The sequence below is a fragment of the Manis javanica genome, chromosome 1 (genome assembly GCF_040802235.1).
Source record: "Manis javanica isolate MJ-LG chromosome 1, MJ_LKY, whole genome shotgun sequence".
Taxonomy (NCBI): Eukaryota; Metazoa; Chordata; class Mammalia; order Pholidota; family Manidae; genus Manis; species Manis javanica.
In genome coordinates, this window is record NC_133156.1 from 124630427 (window position 1) to 124647180 (window position 16754).

Below are 16754 nucleotides of genomic sequence, written 5' to 3' on the forward strand. Positions count from 1 at the left end.
AAGTGTTCTAAATATAAAGAGAAAGGTTCATTATAACTACCTTAACAGATTCCAGAGAATATGTAAACATTTTATGTTAAGTTAATAGCATCACAACCCTAGGGAAGACAATATTACGGTCTCTAAAAAAGATCAGGGGACTTGTTTAAGTCACTGCACTCTTTGGGGATCCACTATCCAATATTCAAAGCCCAGGGAGACTTCAGTTTTACTAAGTTGTAGTTTGTATTTTCAGTTTGTGAAGGCTGGATGGTTGGTCCTGAGCTCCAGCTGGTTTCCAGGAGATACATAGTTCCATAGAAATCAAAAGGAGCACAGAAAACAAATATAAAGAAAACAGTATTAGTTCTGTTCCCATTGGGCGTGTCCTAATTGCTGTAAACGTGAGCGTGAGAACCGGTGCACTTCCCCACCAGACTGACAGCCGTCTCTCTTTCCCAGTGTTCTGTTTCCTGTGGTGGTGGCGTGCGGATGCGCAGTGTCACGTGTGCCAAGAATCACGATGAACCTTGCGATGTGACACAGAAGCCCAACAGCCGAGCTCTGTGTGGCCTCCAGCAATGCCCATCTAGCAGGAGAGTTCTGAAGCCCAACAAAGGCACAATTTCCAATGGGAAAACACCACCAACATCCAAGAAAAACCCTTCAAAGCCTATCGCTCCAACTACATCCAGTCCCAGAGCGCTGACCACACCCACAGTGCCCGCGTCTCTGAGCACAACTGCTCTGGCAGTCAGCAGCCCCGGGCCTCCCACGGCTGCCAGAGAGGGAGACTTGGATGGGAAACAGGGGCAGAACGGTTCAGTCCAGACTGAACTGGATCCCCACAATGTCATTTCCACCGGAAGCACTTCCCAGCCCATCCTCACTTCCTGGTCTCTGAGTATCCAGCCAAATGGAGCAACTGTTTCCAGTTCAGACACGGGTCCTACCTCAGAGGAGGACCTTTTAGCCACAACAACGAGTGCTTTTGATTTGTCATCTTCCAGCAACCCTGTGACTTGGCAGGTGACCCCTTTTTCCAATCACTTGACCAAAGAGCCCGAAATGGAAATTCACAGTGGTTCAGGGGAAGACGGTGAGCAGCAGGAAAACAACTCTATAACATGGACCAAGATCAGAGTGCCTGGAAATGATGCTTCAATGGAAAGAAATGCAGCAATACCACTTGACCCTCCACTAACACCCTATCTCAGGGGGGCATCCTCGTGGCCAACCTTCAGCACAATGGCAGAAGGACTGCCACCCAGCCAAAGTCCCACTGCTGCTCTCAAAAACGATACACCCAGAGCTGGGGGGATGGTCACTGAGAAGCCAGCTACTGCTCCACTCCCTCCGGGAGGAGGCCACTGGCCCACACCCTCAGAAAAGTCAGGAAACCGTAACCCGCCAGAACTTCCAAGCCCCATCAATCTGACACAAAGTTCCGGACAAGTCCTGACCGAGGAAGATGCAACGAGTCTGATTGCTGAGGGGTTTTTGCTGAATGCCTCCAGTTACAAGCAGCTCTCGACAGGCCACAGTCCAGCGTACTGGATTGTTGGAAACTGGAGTGAGGTAGGAGTTCCATTTCTTACCCCATTCCTGATTCTGTATGGAAAATAGCAGGGGGGTTGCATTCTTATATGCATTTCAAAATGGACTTGTATAAATATAGTCTGTTGTGGAAAAAAAAGTGAAGCAATCAGGTCTCTAATATGCCTTCATCTCTCTCTTTTCCACCCTAACTCCAAAAATGGAAAGAAAATAAGTTTTTCCATGCAGGAGAACAAAAGTAGTGAGATGTAGTGAAAAGAAGCCTGAACTAAGTTAGGAGGGCTAGGGGGCCGGGTCAGCCAGCTGTGTGCCAGTGGAGAAGTCAGACCCTCTTTCTGGGACTGCTTTTTATCCACAGAAGGCTAGAGCTCATGCAGGTCATCTCTGACAGGCCTTCAGCTGTGAACTGCTGTGGTTCTGTGATGAAGGGCAACTGAAAAAGCCCGGGTTTGCATTTTATCCTCAAAGCTAATGTTGAGACTCTAGTTTAAACCTGTCAAGTAATCACAGCTGGAAAGTAAATCTAATACTGAATTCTCCGAAAGAATTCTATAGCTCACTCTATTAGTGATTTCTTTTCTTTTTGGTTGGTCTGAGTACTTGTATACAAAAAGAATTCTCATGAAAAGAATTAGAATATAGAGGAAGAAGAAAATAAACATGACGACAAAATGTTGGTTCCCCCTCTTTTCAGGCTTCAGAAATTTGGCTGCGTATTTGTGTTTCCATTTCTAGAACGAATTACATCCTTTGAAGCACCAAATTATTTCTCACCCATTTGAAATTCAAATGCAGACTATATGAACTTGTTAGAATAATCTGATAACTCAAAAAGGACTTGGTGGCAAAATAATCACCTGTTCAAATCATTCAGCATTTTGGTGACAAGTTATGAATCATCTCCCTAGCTAAAGAGAAGTGAAGTATTAGCAGCTAATAAAAAATAACAATACACTTAATTTATAAAGCATGTTAATTTCCAAACCACTTTCATACGTAATCCCCTATTTTTTGACAGCCTGGGTAGCCAACTAGGGTCTCATTTATAGCAGTTTACAAATAGAGAAAGTAAAATTTTTAGCAGGTAAGTGACTTACCTAAGGACACACTTGGTCAATTGGAGGACAAACCTTCTAAATCTTCCCACTCTTATTTGCTGTCTCTCTAGCAAATTTCAGCACCAATTGACAATTTAAATATATAAAATTCCTTTGGATAAATTAATCAACATCACTCATCACTTATACTGGCAATAAATAGCTAAATTCAAACTTAACAAAGTTTTTGTTTGCATTTGGGCTGTTTCACATTGATTTATGTTGGATTTCTAAAGTGAGTCATCAGTCAGCTGAATAGCATCTTATTGTTTCTGTTTGCAAGTACAGAATTCAGGCTCTGAAGGAGAAAAGATCTTCATGCTTAGAGTAACCCAGTCTGTTGAAAGAATGAGAGGAATGGGTCTCATCATCCCTGACATATTAGTCATTTTTCTTCCCTAATCAGTTATAAAGAGCTCTTAGTGATGAGGAGGATGTTAACAGTGAACATTTATAAAGGGTGTTCCATGCTTTATAGCATGATTTTATGCTAATTAACATGTATTCTGTCAATCCTCACCTCAGCCCAAGGATATTGGTAATAGTTTCCACGTTCAGAGATGAGGAAAAGAGAAACAGAGGTTTAGTAGCTAATCAGAATCACACACACTGATGAGTGATGGGGCAGGGGTTTGAATCCAGGCAGTTAGACTTCATAGCCTCCAATTCATTGCTTTGCTAATCAGGAAACAATCTAATGGTAGGAGGCATTTGAAAAAGAGTGGGGATGTTTTCGTTTGTTACAATGATGGGAGGTGTGGTTTGCTTCCAGTATTCAATGTCTGAATCAAAGATGATGAAGGTGCTGTGGCAACCGGGGAAGTCCCTTATAAGGAAGAATTGTCCAGTCCAAAATACCAGTGTGCCCCAGTAGGCAAGAACGAAGGGTCCTCAGTCACTGCTCTTGTCCAGGACCCGTGCCCTGCCTCCTTGCTGGCTTATGTGCTCCCAGACAGGCTTTCCACACATCATCACCAGAGATGTAAGATTCCAGAACTATCTTCTAAAAGGAATTTTCTAATCATTCTAAACTCCCGCTTGCAAATCTTTAACATCTCTTTATTATATATCAGATCAGATAAAATCTACTCTAACATCAATGGCCTTTACAACTTTACATGATCCAGCTTTCACACCGTATTGCCTCTTACTTTTCATTATCCAGTTTAAGCTTCAACGAATCTAACCTGCTCAGCGTCCTCTCAACCCCTTCCCCTCCGAGCCCAGTGCGTTTGTTTATGCTGTTTGCTCTGCCTGGACTTTCTTCCCCATTGCCCTCTACCCTGTTAAATCCTACGTGTTCTTCAGTATCTAGTTGGAGCTGCAGCTTCCATAAATCCTTTCCTGAACTTCAGGACTGGGACTAATGTCTAAAGTTCCTGAGCATTTGATCAAACTGAAATTTCTCTCACTGTGTCCTTTCACTCTGTGTCCTGTGTTTAAGGCTGTTTGTGTCCCCCATTATATCTAACATGTTTCTCTAATTCATTGTGATTCAGAAAGTAAAGAATCGATATAAAAACCAAGTCAACCCTAGACGTAGACATGAAACCTGAAGCCAGCCTCCCGGGTTTGAGCCCTGGCTCCTTGCTGCCTGTAAGCCCTACCCCTGCCCTGGCTCCCTGCTGCCTGTAGGCCCTGCGCCTGCCCTGGCTCCTCGCCTGTAAGGGGACGGCAGGGCAGCACTTGATTCGTGAGATTCGCCGTGAGAGAAAAGGGATAGCGGTGTGTCATGTACTCAGAAGTGTGTCAGGCACATAGGACCTAGGTGTTTGCTCTGGTGTCTGTTTACAAAGCAAGAATCTCAGATGCTATACGTGTGCCTGGGTGTGGCTCTCATTTTGATAGAAATCACCTCTCATCCAACCCCTGGGTTGGTCAGGTTGGTGTAGACTGTGCAGTGTAAATGAAAGTGATAGCATGATTTTGCACAGCCTTTCACAGCAGTTCCCACGTGATTCAGATGCTGCCCTCCATATCAGTTTCAGTTCTTAACACCCCGAAAGCTGCTCCTTGACCTGGCAAATCATTTACCAGGGGGTCACTGGCTGAAATGAGAAGATTTCCAGGACAAAGTGCAGTTGTCCCTCAGCCTCCTCGGGGTCCTCCTCTCTGATCCCCAATTCCCAATTTGAAGCTAATAGAAGTGATGGTTGATGGAAACCCATTTTACTTTTACTGCATCGCAGGGCTTCCTCCTGTCAGCATCCTTTGGATTGTTGCCTGCTGCCTACGTAGAAACTATCACAAAGGAATTAAACAAATTTCTGCTTATGACAGCTGAAACTAGCAGGACCAGATTCAGAACCCCAGACAGCATGCATTTATTTGCAACATAAATATGATACAAAGAACTATAGACATCCCTTGAGCTTTATCAGTGTCATCACTAGCCTGGGAACTTGGTCTCACTCCTGGGTTTAGGCAAATGTCACGTTTTTTCTTTGTGTTATAATATGAAATTAATAGCACACTATCTGCGTGACCTTGAGCATGGCTTCTAAACTCTCTGGGCCCCACCTATCTGGAAAGTGGGACTCCTAATGCTAACCTTACAAGTGGGTTGTGTTTAATAGGTAACATTTGAACCGCACAGACCGTGTGTATGAATTATCTCTGTGGTCCTCAAACAACCCAATGAAGGAGGGCCTAGTGTTATCTGTCACCAGTTTTGCAGGCTGGGGAAGTTAGAAAACAGCAGAAGATTACATAATTAACCAACAGCAGAACTGTAACGTTCTGAGTGCCAGAACCCTAGAGAAAATGTAGGAAAGATACCTGTTATTCAGTTGTATCAGTTGTCTATTACCCCAATAATGCTGTATAGCAAAAAATCACAAAACCTCAGTAAACATTTAGTTTTATTCATGAGTCTATGGATCAGCTGGGAGGTTCTGCTGATCTGGGCCCAGCTTAGCAGGCCTCAGCTTGGCTTGTTGTGCATGTGCTGGAGGGTCAGCTGAGAGCTGTCTTGTCTGAGTTGGCCTCACTGGACCACCCAGCTCCATTTCACATGATCTCTCCTCCCCCAGCCCAGGGTTACTCTGGCAGAGACAGGAGTCCAAGGGAGCTGAAACAAGCAAGCCCTCTTTAGAGCCAGCACACCACCATCCATGGTGTTCTGCTGGCCAGGGAAAGTCACAGGAACAGTCCTGATTCAAGAGCTGGGGAAATACTTTCCACCGTTGATGAAAGGAGTTACCAAGTCCCACTGCAAAGAGCATGGGTGTGAAACATCAGGGCCACTAGTGCTTCATGTATGACAGTGGCCAGTGTGCTTCAGCAGCTATTATCCCTACTACATATATACAGGTTTTTGTACAAGGACAAAGTGCTGGGAACTTAGGAAAGATACAGACTAGATCCTAAATAACTTAAGGAGAAATTACCTCCATGAATGAGTCAAATGGGAAAAATAATGACCTAGGCTATTTTCTCCTCTTTCCTTTCTATGTTTCTGTAGCAGATGTAACCACCTAGGAGCTCTGTTATATTACATATGTGCTGCAACATGAGAACTTGCACAAAGTGAAACTTGAAATTATATGGAGGGTGAAAATGCAGCAAGGAATATACAAGGAATTTATAACTCATCAAAAGAAACTTTCAAAAAGTTGTGTCATAGACAGAACTTCCACCCTTTTTTATTAGCTCAGAACTTATACCCTTTATATGTGTTGTATATATCCAGAAACACCCCCTTCATCTGAGGATGGATGGGGAAGGGATGCAAGGAAAACCAACTGTGTGAAAGAATTAAGCACATGGAAAGGAAGACATTATGGGCCAGGGGTGGAGGATAAGGGGAAGTGTGTGTAGTTTTTAAGGTGATCACATGCTAAACCTGAGATATTTAATCACAAATGAAAACATTATGTGAGGATTGGGCTGTACATATGGCAAAAAGTGATAGATGTATGTATTCATCACCAGTGGGTCAAAGGGTGAAAAGCATCATGTTGTAACATCTTTCCTAACTCTAAGCATGGTCTGAGGACCAAAACCATCAGATCACCTGGGAGCTGATAAGAAATGCAGAATATCCAGCTCTGTCCCACATTTACTGACTCAGAATCTGCATTTAGCAAGATGCCCAGGTGATTCAGACAGATGCTGAAGTTTAAGAGGCACTGCTTTAACAGTTAGCATACCGAATTTGGGAGGCAGAAAACCTTGGTCTTCCTGCTTTGGTGAGCCGGTTCTCCGAGCCTCAGTTTATGTACACTCTAACAACACTAGGCTACACCTCAGGTTTGCCCCAGAGAAGAACCATGGACATTGTCATCACTGTTGCATGGATGTGAGGGAAGAGTTAGATGCATGGACCTGATGTCCACTCTGCACAGCACTGGTCTGAAATGCTGCAGTTTGCAGCCTCCAAGGCATTCATGCCAGGATAATTTTTAAAAGGAAGCAAATTTTGATTTGCATTGTGTTTTCCTCCCACACGTAAATCTGGGATTCTCAAGCCTGCCTATTTATTAGAATCACCTGGGAATACTTTTTTTTTTTTTTAATACTGATGCCTAGCCCCTGCCTGCAGAGATTCAGACTAATTTGTCTAGGGCAGAGGCCCTAAGAACTGATAGTTCTTAAAAGTTCTGCTGGCAATTTTAGTGAGCAGCCGAGACTGAGAGCCCCTGGCTGCAGGTGTCATGAGCGTGTCTAAGAGAGTGGCCCTCAGCCTCTTTCTTCTCTCTCTCCTGCCCGGCCGCAGTGCTCTACCACGTGTGGGCTGGGGGCCTACTGGCGAAGTGTGGAGTGCAGCACCCAGATGGATTCGGACTGTGCTGCCATTCCAAGGCCTGACCCTGCAAAGAGATGCCACCTCCGTCCATGTGCCGGCTGGAAAGTGGGAAACTGGAGCAAGGTAATTTGTCAGGCTCAGCAGTGTTCTGGTGGGGGACAGTGGGTGGGGGTATAATACAGAAGCAAAATCTTAAAACTGTATCTTATGAAAATCTTACATAAGCAAAGATCTAGATTATACAGCTGCTATTTGATCTTAAGTTTTGATAATTAAATGAAACTCCTTTTTGCCTACCACATATCAACCAGTTGGTGTGGATGTCTGAAGTCCAAATCATGCACTAGGAAAGATCTGAGGGACTTGCTAGGTTGAATATTCAATCAGGACTTTTAAGCTCACTCAGAGGCAGCCTCCAAAATCCAGAGTAGGAAAGTAGACCCTAGTTGTCTTTAAATAAATATTTAGATTCTGCCAAGTTGATGGTTTGCCTTCTCACAGATATTTTCTCAGAGAAAAGAATTCTAATACTACCTTGAACCTTCTGCATTATCTCGCTGATCTCCAGCCCAGATCCAGACTAATTTGCCTAGGGCAGTGGCCCCAGTACTGGTAGTTCTTTAAAGTTCTGAATTGAAGAGTCACTTTAGTTTTTTGTGGGACTACAGGGTATGCTGCAGCCTCACCTGAACCCACAGGTAGCACACCTGAGGCCTCCAGGTGGACTCACCAGGAATTCTCACCTCTGTGATTTCTGCGTGAATTGCAGTTTTTCCCTGGCTTCTATCTCGAGCGCCACGAGTCTCCTTGCTGATGCCTGAAACAACTGCTGTGGATGTTTTCTCACATATGTTTTTCACGATGGCTTTCTTCCTCTTCATGCATTAATCTATCTGAAACAAATTCAATTCGAGGTCCCCAGGTTTGTCCCAGAGGCATACTGGGAAGAATGGAGTTCTGCAGAATTGGATGTGAGAAGCAGTGCGGGGCTTGGGGTCAGACATGTCTGGGTTGGCAGCCTCATTTGTCACTGACTGGCATATGGCACTGGTCCATTCTTCTAACCTCTTAGGTGCTTCAGTTTTAAAACCTCTGAGAAATGAAGTGGATAATGTTGCCTCTACTTACCTCATAGAGTTGTTACAAGGATCAAAAGAGAATGTTCGTGAAACAACTTTGCAAATGGTAGAAGATGTTGACAGGTGGCAGTGGAGTAAGTCCTGTCAAAAGAGTGACTGGCTCAAGCAGGTGTCCACTCCCCAGGGCTAAGCAGGTAAGGTGCTCAAAGTGTCCATGACCTTTGGAGGACTTGACCTGCCTTGGACCCTGTCACTTGTCAAATACCACCCCAGGCCCACCAATGTGCACAAGCTTTAGATAAATGATTTCATTTTCATCCAGTACAGGACCTTCTTTGTAACTCCCACTGAGCAAATGAAAGCCTACAGCATTCAAATCAATAACATCAAACAGCTACTATCAAAGTAACCATCAACTGCGGATGCTTGCCAGTTTAATTACAGCTTTTCAGAAAGAAAGGAAAAGCTATACAGTAAATACATACAAAGTTGTAAGGCACATGCCCATTTCAGAACTTTGTATAAGAAAAAAAGTAATTCTTGTGATGGAAGAAATGCAGTGACAAAGATGAACTTGAAAAACCCTTAACTGGATTTGACACCAAAGCTATGTGTCACCCGGAGCGCCACTCATTTCCTGACTGGTTTTGCCCGTACCTTCTGAAGCTTTATAAAATGGTGATTGGATAGCTATTATCTTTCTTAAAATGAACACTGACCTTTTCATCACTAAGTCTAATAGATCTTGATTATTTCTGAAATGAGTCAGAAATATGTTTACATTTTTTCCTGGAATGCTCTGCCTTCCCACCTTAGGCAGTGTTGCAACTTATTTTAGCAGCAGCTGATTTTATTATCTGTAGCTTTGCTGGAAAATAAGAGGAAGCAGCAGCCTTTCTTTATGGCATTGGGTTTCATATGTTCGCTAATATAGTTACATATATTGCTAGTCTTTCTGTCTTATTATACTTCTTACCTATGTATTTATGGGATTTTATAAATTGTCTTGGGCAGCGCTACATTTTTTTTTGAATTTTTACAAATGAAGTAAATAGGGAAAGAGCATTATCTTGCTAAATACTGGAAGTTCTTAGCTTTCATAGATAAATGTTCCCAGGAAAGTATATTAAAGCCCAGTATGCAAAAGTTAAAAGATTTAATTGCATGTTATAGGGGAACTTCTCCTAGAAAGCAAAAATTGAGTAGCAAGAGGGTAGGTAACACACTAAAAATTATTGCATTTATTTCACTCTTAATATAATTTGTTATGTGTGTAAACTACCACTCTCTTTTGACACCCCCAAAGGCTTCAGATTAAGAGATCCCTAAAAAGAAATAGGGAATGACAATAAATAGAAGCCTTTGGGACTACAGAAAGCATGATCCCAAGAACATTTTAGTTGAGGACTGATGTCCAAACCACAAGGCCTTCCATGGTGGCCCCTGACCATCTCTCTTTGTCTGCCCCGACCCTCTGCTCTACCATTCTGATCCAGTTGCTGTTTCTAAACAACCCTTGTTGTTTACCTCACTGTGCAGATCCATATGCCATTCTCTCCACCTTGAATGGCAGCCACCCTATTCTGCCAGCCAAGTGACCATCTCCTCATCTTAAATGATTCAGCTCAAGCTTTGGCTCCTTTATTCAAACCTTCTTGACCTCTTCAGATATAACTGACCACCTCCTCTTTTGTGCCCTCACTACATCAGAAACAACTTATGACATATCTTCTTTACTGCTTCTACTCATTTTTGTGACTCTCCCCCCCTAGATTGAGATATAGAGCATGGAACATAGTAAACGACCAATAAGTGGAAGGAAGGGAAGTGGGGGTGGGTTGGGGAAGTAGATGGGAGGATAAATTTTGGTGTTGTTCAACTTAGAATTTTTGGAAGGAATCATTTGATCTTAAGAATCCTAAGAATCTGCTTAGTGTAAGGAAAGGAGTAGAAAAGAATTCTGTATCCTGGTTTAATATTGGGTGTGCAACTTGGAGACCAAGAAAGTGTTTGAGAAACAAAAAAGAATACAAATCCAGCAATCCCATAAAATTTACATGACCCTATGATGTTGAGATAGCTTCATCATCTAGTTTATCCTCCTTTTAATACCAATGGAGAAACAGAAGCTTAGAGGGGTAAAGTGATTAAGTGGTCATGTAGCCCGTTGGTGTCAGAGTCATATGGGAATTCAGTCTGCTGACCTCCCAATCCTTTAATTTCACTATACTCACCTGAACCCTCTGTAGCAGTCCAACATGAAAACTGTGTCAAAAACAACACAGGGCTGTGATTTCATTTGATCCCAGCCAGTAGCTCCTATAAGCTAAGGGTATTTTCCATTCTAACTTAGTCTGGTTTGCAGACCACATCAGTTAAAATGAACTGAGCAGCAACTGGAAACCTACTAGGCCTATTGGCTCACAACAAGGCATTGGCCAGTCTTTCTATTCTCATAGGTCTGGCTGCTGTCCTCAGTCTGGTCCTTAGGCTCCAGGTTAGGAAAACATGAATACAAATGACCCTTCTATAAGGCAATAAGAAAGTGAAAATAATAATTGGCATTCAACACACAAAGGCAAAACAGCATTAAAAGTAATTTAATACCCTGCCACTTCCCTCTTGCTAACTGAGTTCAGAGGCCCTTTTGAAAATAAAATAGAGAAGTCATAGATTTAGTATCTTCCCTTATTATTTACTTATATATATGTGTGTAATCTTCATTTTTCATTGAATGTGAACCCACTCTTTAACAAAAAGCTAATGCTAATTTGAAAATTAAATTTAGGAATAGCAGATTATACAACAAATGGAAAATAAGAAAAAAACACATATTACACGTATGTCTTTTTTTTTCTTTTACACTTATGTCTTATAAAGTTCCCTTGTCCTAATAAATTGCCATCTTGTTTTAACCATGTGCTGTTTCTTAGAAATCTGATTTGTCAGATAAAGGGCTGCTTTGTATAGAAATTATTATCACGCTTTCTCTTTGGTTCTGCGGCTGCTTTTAAATTGGCAGTTACTTTTTCCTCTGTGTACTCACTGCATGGTAGGGAAATGAAGCCTTTAATTTGTTTTTGGGGGAATGTCTTGCAAATGTTGCTTATTTCTAAGAAGATAAACACATCTGATTTCTGGAAGCATTTGAGAATCACACTGCCCCCTTGTCACATGGGCCCACATCTTTCTATTTAGCCCAAGGTTAGAAGTCAGATGATTTTCTGCAGTTTACCAGATGGCAGAAGAACAAGGAACAGTATTTGGGGATATACCTCTACTGAAAAGTTTTGAGGAATTTTCTTTCACCATCCACAGTGCTACAATTATGACCATTGAACCATAGCCAAAAAGAGCAAAACCATTTACCACATAGAGGGGGGCTACATGAAAGCCTTACAGCAGTGGGCACCCTTCCTTTGCGGTGCATTTCCTCAACCAAAACAGCTACGGAGATTATTAATGAAAGGATTGGGCAGGTTAAGGAAGCTGTTCTCCATCCCCACAGCAACCACAGATCTCCTTAGCCCACTGGGAGCCCCCTAAGTTGCCTATTTCTCAGAATTCATATACTTATTCAACAAGTCTGTATGGACCATCTATGCTGTGCCTGTCCTTAGGTGCTGGGGACACAATGGTGACCAGGACAGAAAGGGTTCCAACTTCATGGCAGGGACAGTCCAAGAAAAAGGGTGGATAGAGTAAATAAAAATTGTTCCACATTTTAAGTTCCTATGATGGAAGCAGAGAAGGAGCTGAGAGAAATCTTAAGAGACCTTTGGATAAGGCATTCGAGAAGGCCTCCCAGAGGAGGTGACATTTAGGCTGAAACCCAGAGGAACAGCAGCAGCAGGGAGTGGATGGGTGGAGAGAGGAGCATTCAGGCCATAAGGACCACAGAGATGTGTTGTTGACCTATGGAGAACTGGGGTCAGGGGAGGCTGAGGAACACAGGGGTCTGCCTCCTTCCCACCTACTTGGGTAGTGTGATGAAACAGGCCAGGCCAAGCCAGGACTTGCCTCAGAGACTAGAATGCAGAGGCAAGGTAAGCTGAAGGGACTTGGCAAGCACAGCATTCTAAACAGACTGGAGGCCAAGTCTTGGAAGCTCAAGTAAAATCTAACTAGGTGGAAGATGGAGTAGCTTCCAAAATCCAAGAGGTCAGAGAGTAAACAAAAGTAGTAGTCCCCCAGAAGAGGTGGTGTAAACTGGTTTTAGGGGCCCCAGGACCCAGTGTTGTATCGTGATTTAAGGAAGTCAGCAGCCTGCATGTGAGGCCCACCCTTTACGGAGACATGGCAGAGGCCTGGGCCACTAGTGTGGCTGTGGGAATGTTGGAAGATGGGGAGTGAGCAGGGCCTCGGTAAGAGCTGTGGAGGGCATGTGATAGGCATGTGCTGAGAAAACGCTCAGCTCCCATGAGCCGAACCACTCAGCAGTTAGTTCATTTCCCTCATGCAGGCCCTTCACTTGAGAAGGAGTAACCTACCTTGCTTTCAGTGTCACGGAGGAGAAAAGGGGTTTCTGCACGATTCTGAAGGAGAGGTGGGTGTGGCTTGGCAGAGTGGTCCCCTGGTGGGCAGAACTGTTCCCCTGAATGGTTACAGCCATCATGGGGAGGTGGCCCTGAGACAGACTGCGCCAGCAGGCACCCACACCCCAAGCTCTGGGCTCCTCGTAGCTGCTCCGGAGACATGGTTCAACCCCACTTACAGGACAACCCCGAGGCTCAGCACGTTTCTGTCTCTTGCCCCAGGACTCCGGACGAGCAAGGGACAGAACTGGACCTCCCACCCAGACCTCACGCTTCCACGCCTGTGCTTTCTGACCCCCGGAGCCCATCTCCAGGAGCTGCCAGAGTGGCACTCAGGGAAAACAGTTCACTTGAGCAAGACCTACCCCCTCTTTGTGCCTGGAGCTCACAGTGCTGTGTGAGCTCCCCAGTCAGGGGACTGAAGGCCTGATGCCAGGACTCAGGGATCCCTTTTCCTCTTGCTTTCCATACAGTGCTCCAGAAACTGCAGCGGGGGCTTCCAGATCCGGGAGATTCAGTGTGTGGACAGCCGGGACCACCAGAGCCTGAGGCCGTTTCACTGCCAGTTCCTGGCTGGCATTCCTCCTCCACTGAGCATGAGCTGTAATGTGGAGCCCTGTGGGGAGTGGCGGGCGGAGCCCTGGAGCCAGGTACGACCCCTAGACACACCAGCACACAACCGCACAAACGTGGCTCTCTGTGTCACCATGTGAGTCTAGAAGTCAGGGAAGACCACACGTGTATCATGCCAATGACTGGCCTCTGTTGGTTGCCCATTACTGAGTGAAAGGCTGAATAAGTCAACAACTTGAAAACCATGTTGTATGGTTTCACGTCAATGCTTTGTCACAACCTAGTGTCCCAGTGGACGTCTTGGGAAATTGGGGTCCCTGCTGAGGAAGTGTGCATGACCACATTGATGAGAGCCACTTAGGACAGAACATCACATGTGTCTCCTAGGCTTCTGCTGTCAGGCTGGGGTAATGGTCAGATCCTTTCCACACACGGTATATTTTAAGAGTTCCACTTCTCAGTTAAATGCCCAAATAATTGTTTGTATGAATAAAAAGTGTTAGAGTGTGTGTGTGTGTGTGTATGTGCATGTCCTGTTTTGTGAGGGCTCAGGCTCTGCTGGGTCATCGTCCCATGTCACATGTAAACAAGGTTACTGTTCTTTGGTGAAGTATAATGATTTCATTTGACAATAGGCAAGTGCCTCAGTGGCTAAAAAAATATTCCCAACTATATCTGTGCATGACAGTAAGAAGAGAAAATAAAATATTTTGATTGTGTCTGTGGGCTTGACAATTATCTACAACACTTGGTTTAATTCTTACAACAACCTGGATGGTAGGATTTATTAATTCCATTTTATTTGTGAAGAAATTGAGACTCAGAGATTAAGAAATTTACATGAGGTCACACAACTAGGGAATAAATGGTGGAGTATTAATTCAAGCATAAGGCAAACTCCAGTGCCTATACTCTTCCTCCTATAGAACTTAGCCCAGGAGGCATTGAACTTGGAGTGAACTGAGGACAAAGAATGGATCAGTAACTATTTTGGGGGAAACCTACCATGTGCCAGGGAAAGGAATAGAGAACTGCAACCATAGGATTAGTGTCGAAGCTTATAGAAGACTGAGCTCCCTAGAGCTGATTAGGTTCTCTCTCTAGATTAAAGCAGCCATGCTGATTCCCAAGGTTCTGGGCCAAAACCTGGTGTCTTCTGGGACCCCACTGTCCCCTCTTTCTCTTCCTCTCCTGCTCAGATCTGGAGTACATAAACTGCCTGCCTGCTACTCCCATGCTCTGGACTTAGCCTTCAAGCCCTCCAGGTTAGCAGCCTGACAACAGCTTTCAGAATCCTGGAATTTGCAGAGGCTTAGATGGCTTTTTCAGAGAAATGGCAATTGCAGGTTGTGAGAGATTGAGCTCAGATCTGCCTTCTGGTTATGAAAAAGATGTGCTCTTTATGCTTCCTCAGTGGCTTCTGGGAGCCCCAATCATGAACCTGTTCCGTGAAGGTCTCCCACCTTTTTAAGTGCTCTGTTCTGAGCAAACCATTAAATTGGAAGATTGCTCCCCTGAGGGATCAGAGGAAATGGAAAATGCAAAACTCAGTTGTAGTTCCCAGGAGCTGCTGACGATCTGAGTACCTTTAGAAGCTTTCTCTGACCTATAATGGTGATATTCTGTCTACACACACTATCTAATGGACTTAATAATAAGAATGTTCTGGCCCCTTTGGTGAGTGTCAGCCAGCCCAGACTATCTGCATGCAAGGTGCATCGCAGCTGTGGGGACATCTCTACACCAGCAGTTTGCAAACTTTGGCACATTTCAGAATCACCTGATAGGATTGTCAACATGCAGATGGCTGGACCCATCCCCTGATAGTCCAATTCAGAGTCTGGTGTGGGGCCTGAATTTCGCATTTTTAATAAGTACCCAGAAGAGACTGAAGTTGCTGGTTTGTAGACCACACCTTTGGAACCACTGGTTTACACTTTCTTCAATACCTTTTCTTAGAGATTGTTTGGTCAGGTGGCCCTGAATCTTTATGCACACACACAGGTATGCACAATGATCCCAAATGTGGGATTCCTCTCCTCGCCTCAGACCCACTAAATGGAGAAAATCCATGTTGACTCTCAAAGTGGGAATATTGTGAAAGCAATAGATTAGTTCTGTTATTGAGCAGAAGGTTAGTTGTATATAACCCCCCCTGTGGTTTTCTGTGGTACCACCACACACGCAGTGCCTAAGTGATGGGTGAGTTGTTAACAACTATGTTTGTTTTATTGTTGTTACCATGCCATAATTAAGGTTTTCTAAAGTACTCAAAGTCTTTGCAAAGGTTCTTGGTGAACTACTTAATTCCCTTCTAGAAAATTATAAAAATAAGACAGTATATCTTATAAAATTATTTGAGTGAGCAAAAACCTGAGATGTTTTAGAATTCTATCCCTTCAGGAATCCAACTTGTCATCTCAAATTTATTTTGTGAGCATTTTAGCCAGTGCATCAAAATCCTGAGCAAACCTATCAAATTTTCTATTCTGAATATGGATAAATTTAATGATAAAGCTTTGTGTAGTGGGAAAAGAAGACTGAATTCCATTTTAATAGGTGATGAACAAAATTGTATTGTAAATATATTGCAGTTCCCCATTTGGGCTGTCAGAGCTAATCATAATAAAATCATCTACTTTTTACATTTTGGTTTCTATACATTTGTGCCAGAAGGCAAAATGCAGATAACATCCATTCTGGAATCACCATTCATTTAGGTTTTTAACCAAAACTCCTTCCATTTGACATATTGTTTTACGTCGAACCATTAGCATCTTTTGATTTTTTTTCTCCCCCTCGTATCCTCAGGATTTCCATCGTCAGCCTCCTTCCTTCTCTTTAATTCTTGTTTTGCTGCTATTTGAAATGACTCAGTGGTCATTGTAAGGACCCTGCACAGATGGTTCAGATGCCAATACAGATGCTAATATTCTTAATCACACTGTACACAACAAAAATGACAGTAAATAGTTCTCTTTTCACTGAAAAATATCACCATGTGATTTTTATGTAACCTTGTCACTGTTGCATATCAGTGTTCCAGGTCCTGCGGAGGAGGAATTCAGGAGAGAGGAGTGACTTGTTCAGGAGGTGTCTGTGACTGGATGAAAAGGCCCACATCCACTGCACCCTGCAATAGACACCCTTGTTGTCGCTGGGCCACTGGGAACTGGAGCCTGGTAAG

The 16754-nt window shown here is 43.7% G+C and overlaps 1 protein-coding gene across 2 annotated transcripts in view; it reads left to right on the top strand.

The window, feature by feature from the left end:
- The window catches only part of ADAMTS12 (ADAM metallopeptidase with thrombospondin type 1 motif 12), a 357338-nt gene that overhangs the window by 314558 nt on the left and 26026 nt on the right, over positions 1-16754 (top strand). For both annotated transcript variants that reach the window (XM_073237370.1, XM_037001907.2), the window contains exons 19-22: positions 442-1557; positions 7351-7503; positions 13468-13644; positions 16606-16749. In XM_073237370.1, the coding sequence (XP_073093471.1) occupies positions 442-1557; positions 7351-7503; positions 13468-13644; positions 16606-16749 (1590 nt within the window). The remainder of the gene's footprint in view (positions 1-441; positions 1558-7350; positions 7504-13467; positions 13645-16605; positions 16750-16754) is intronic.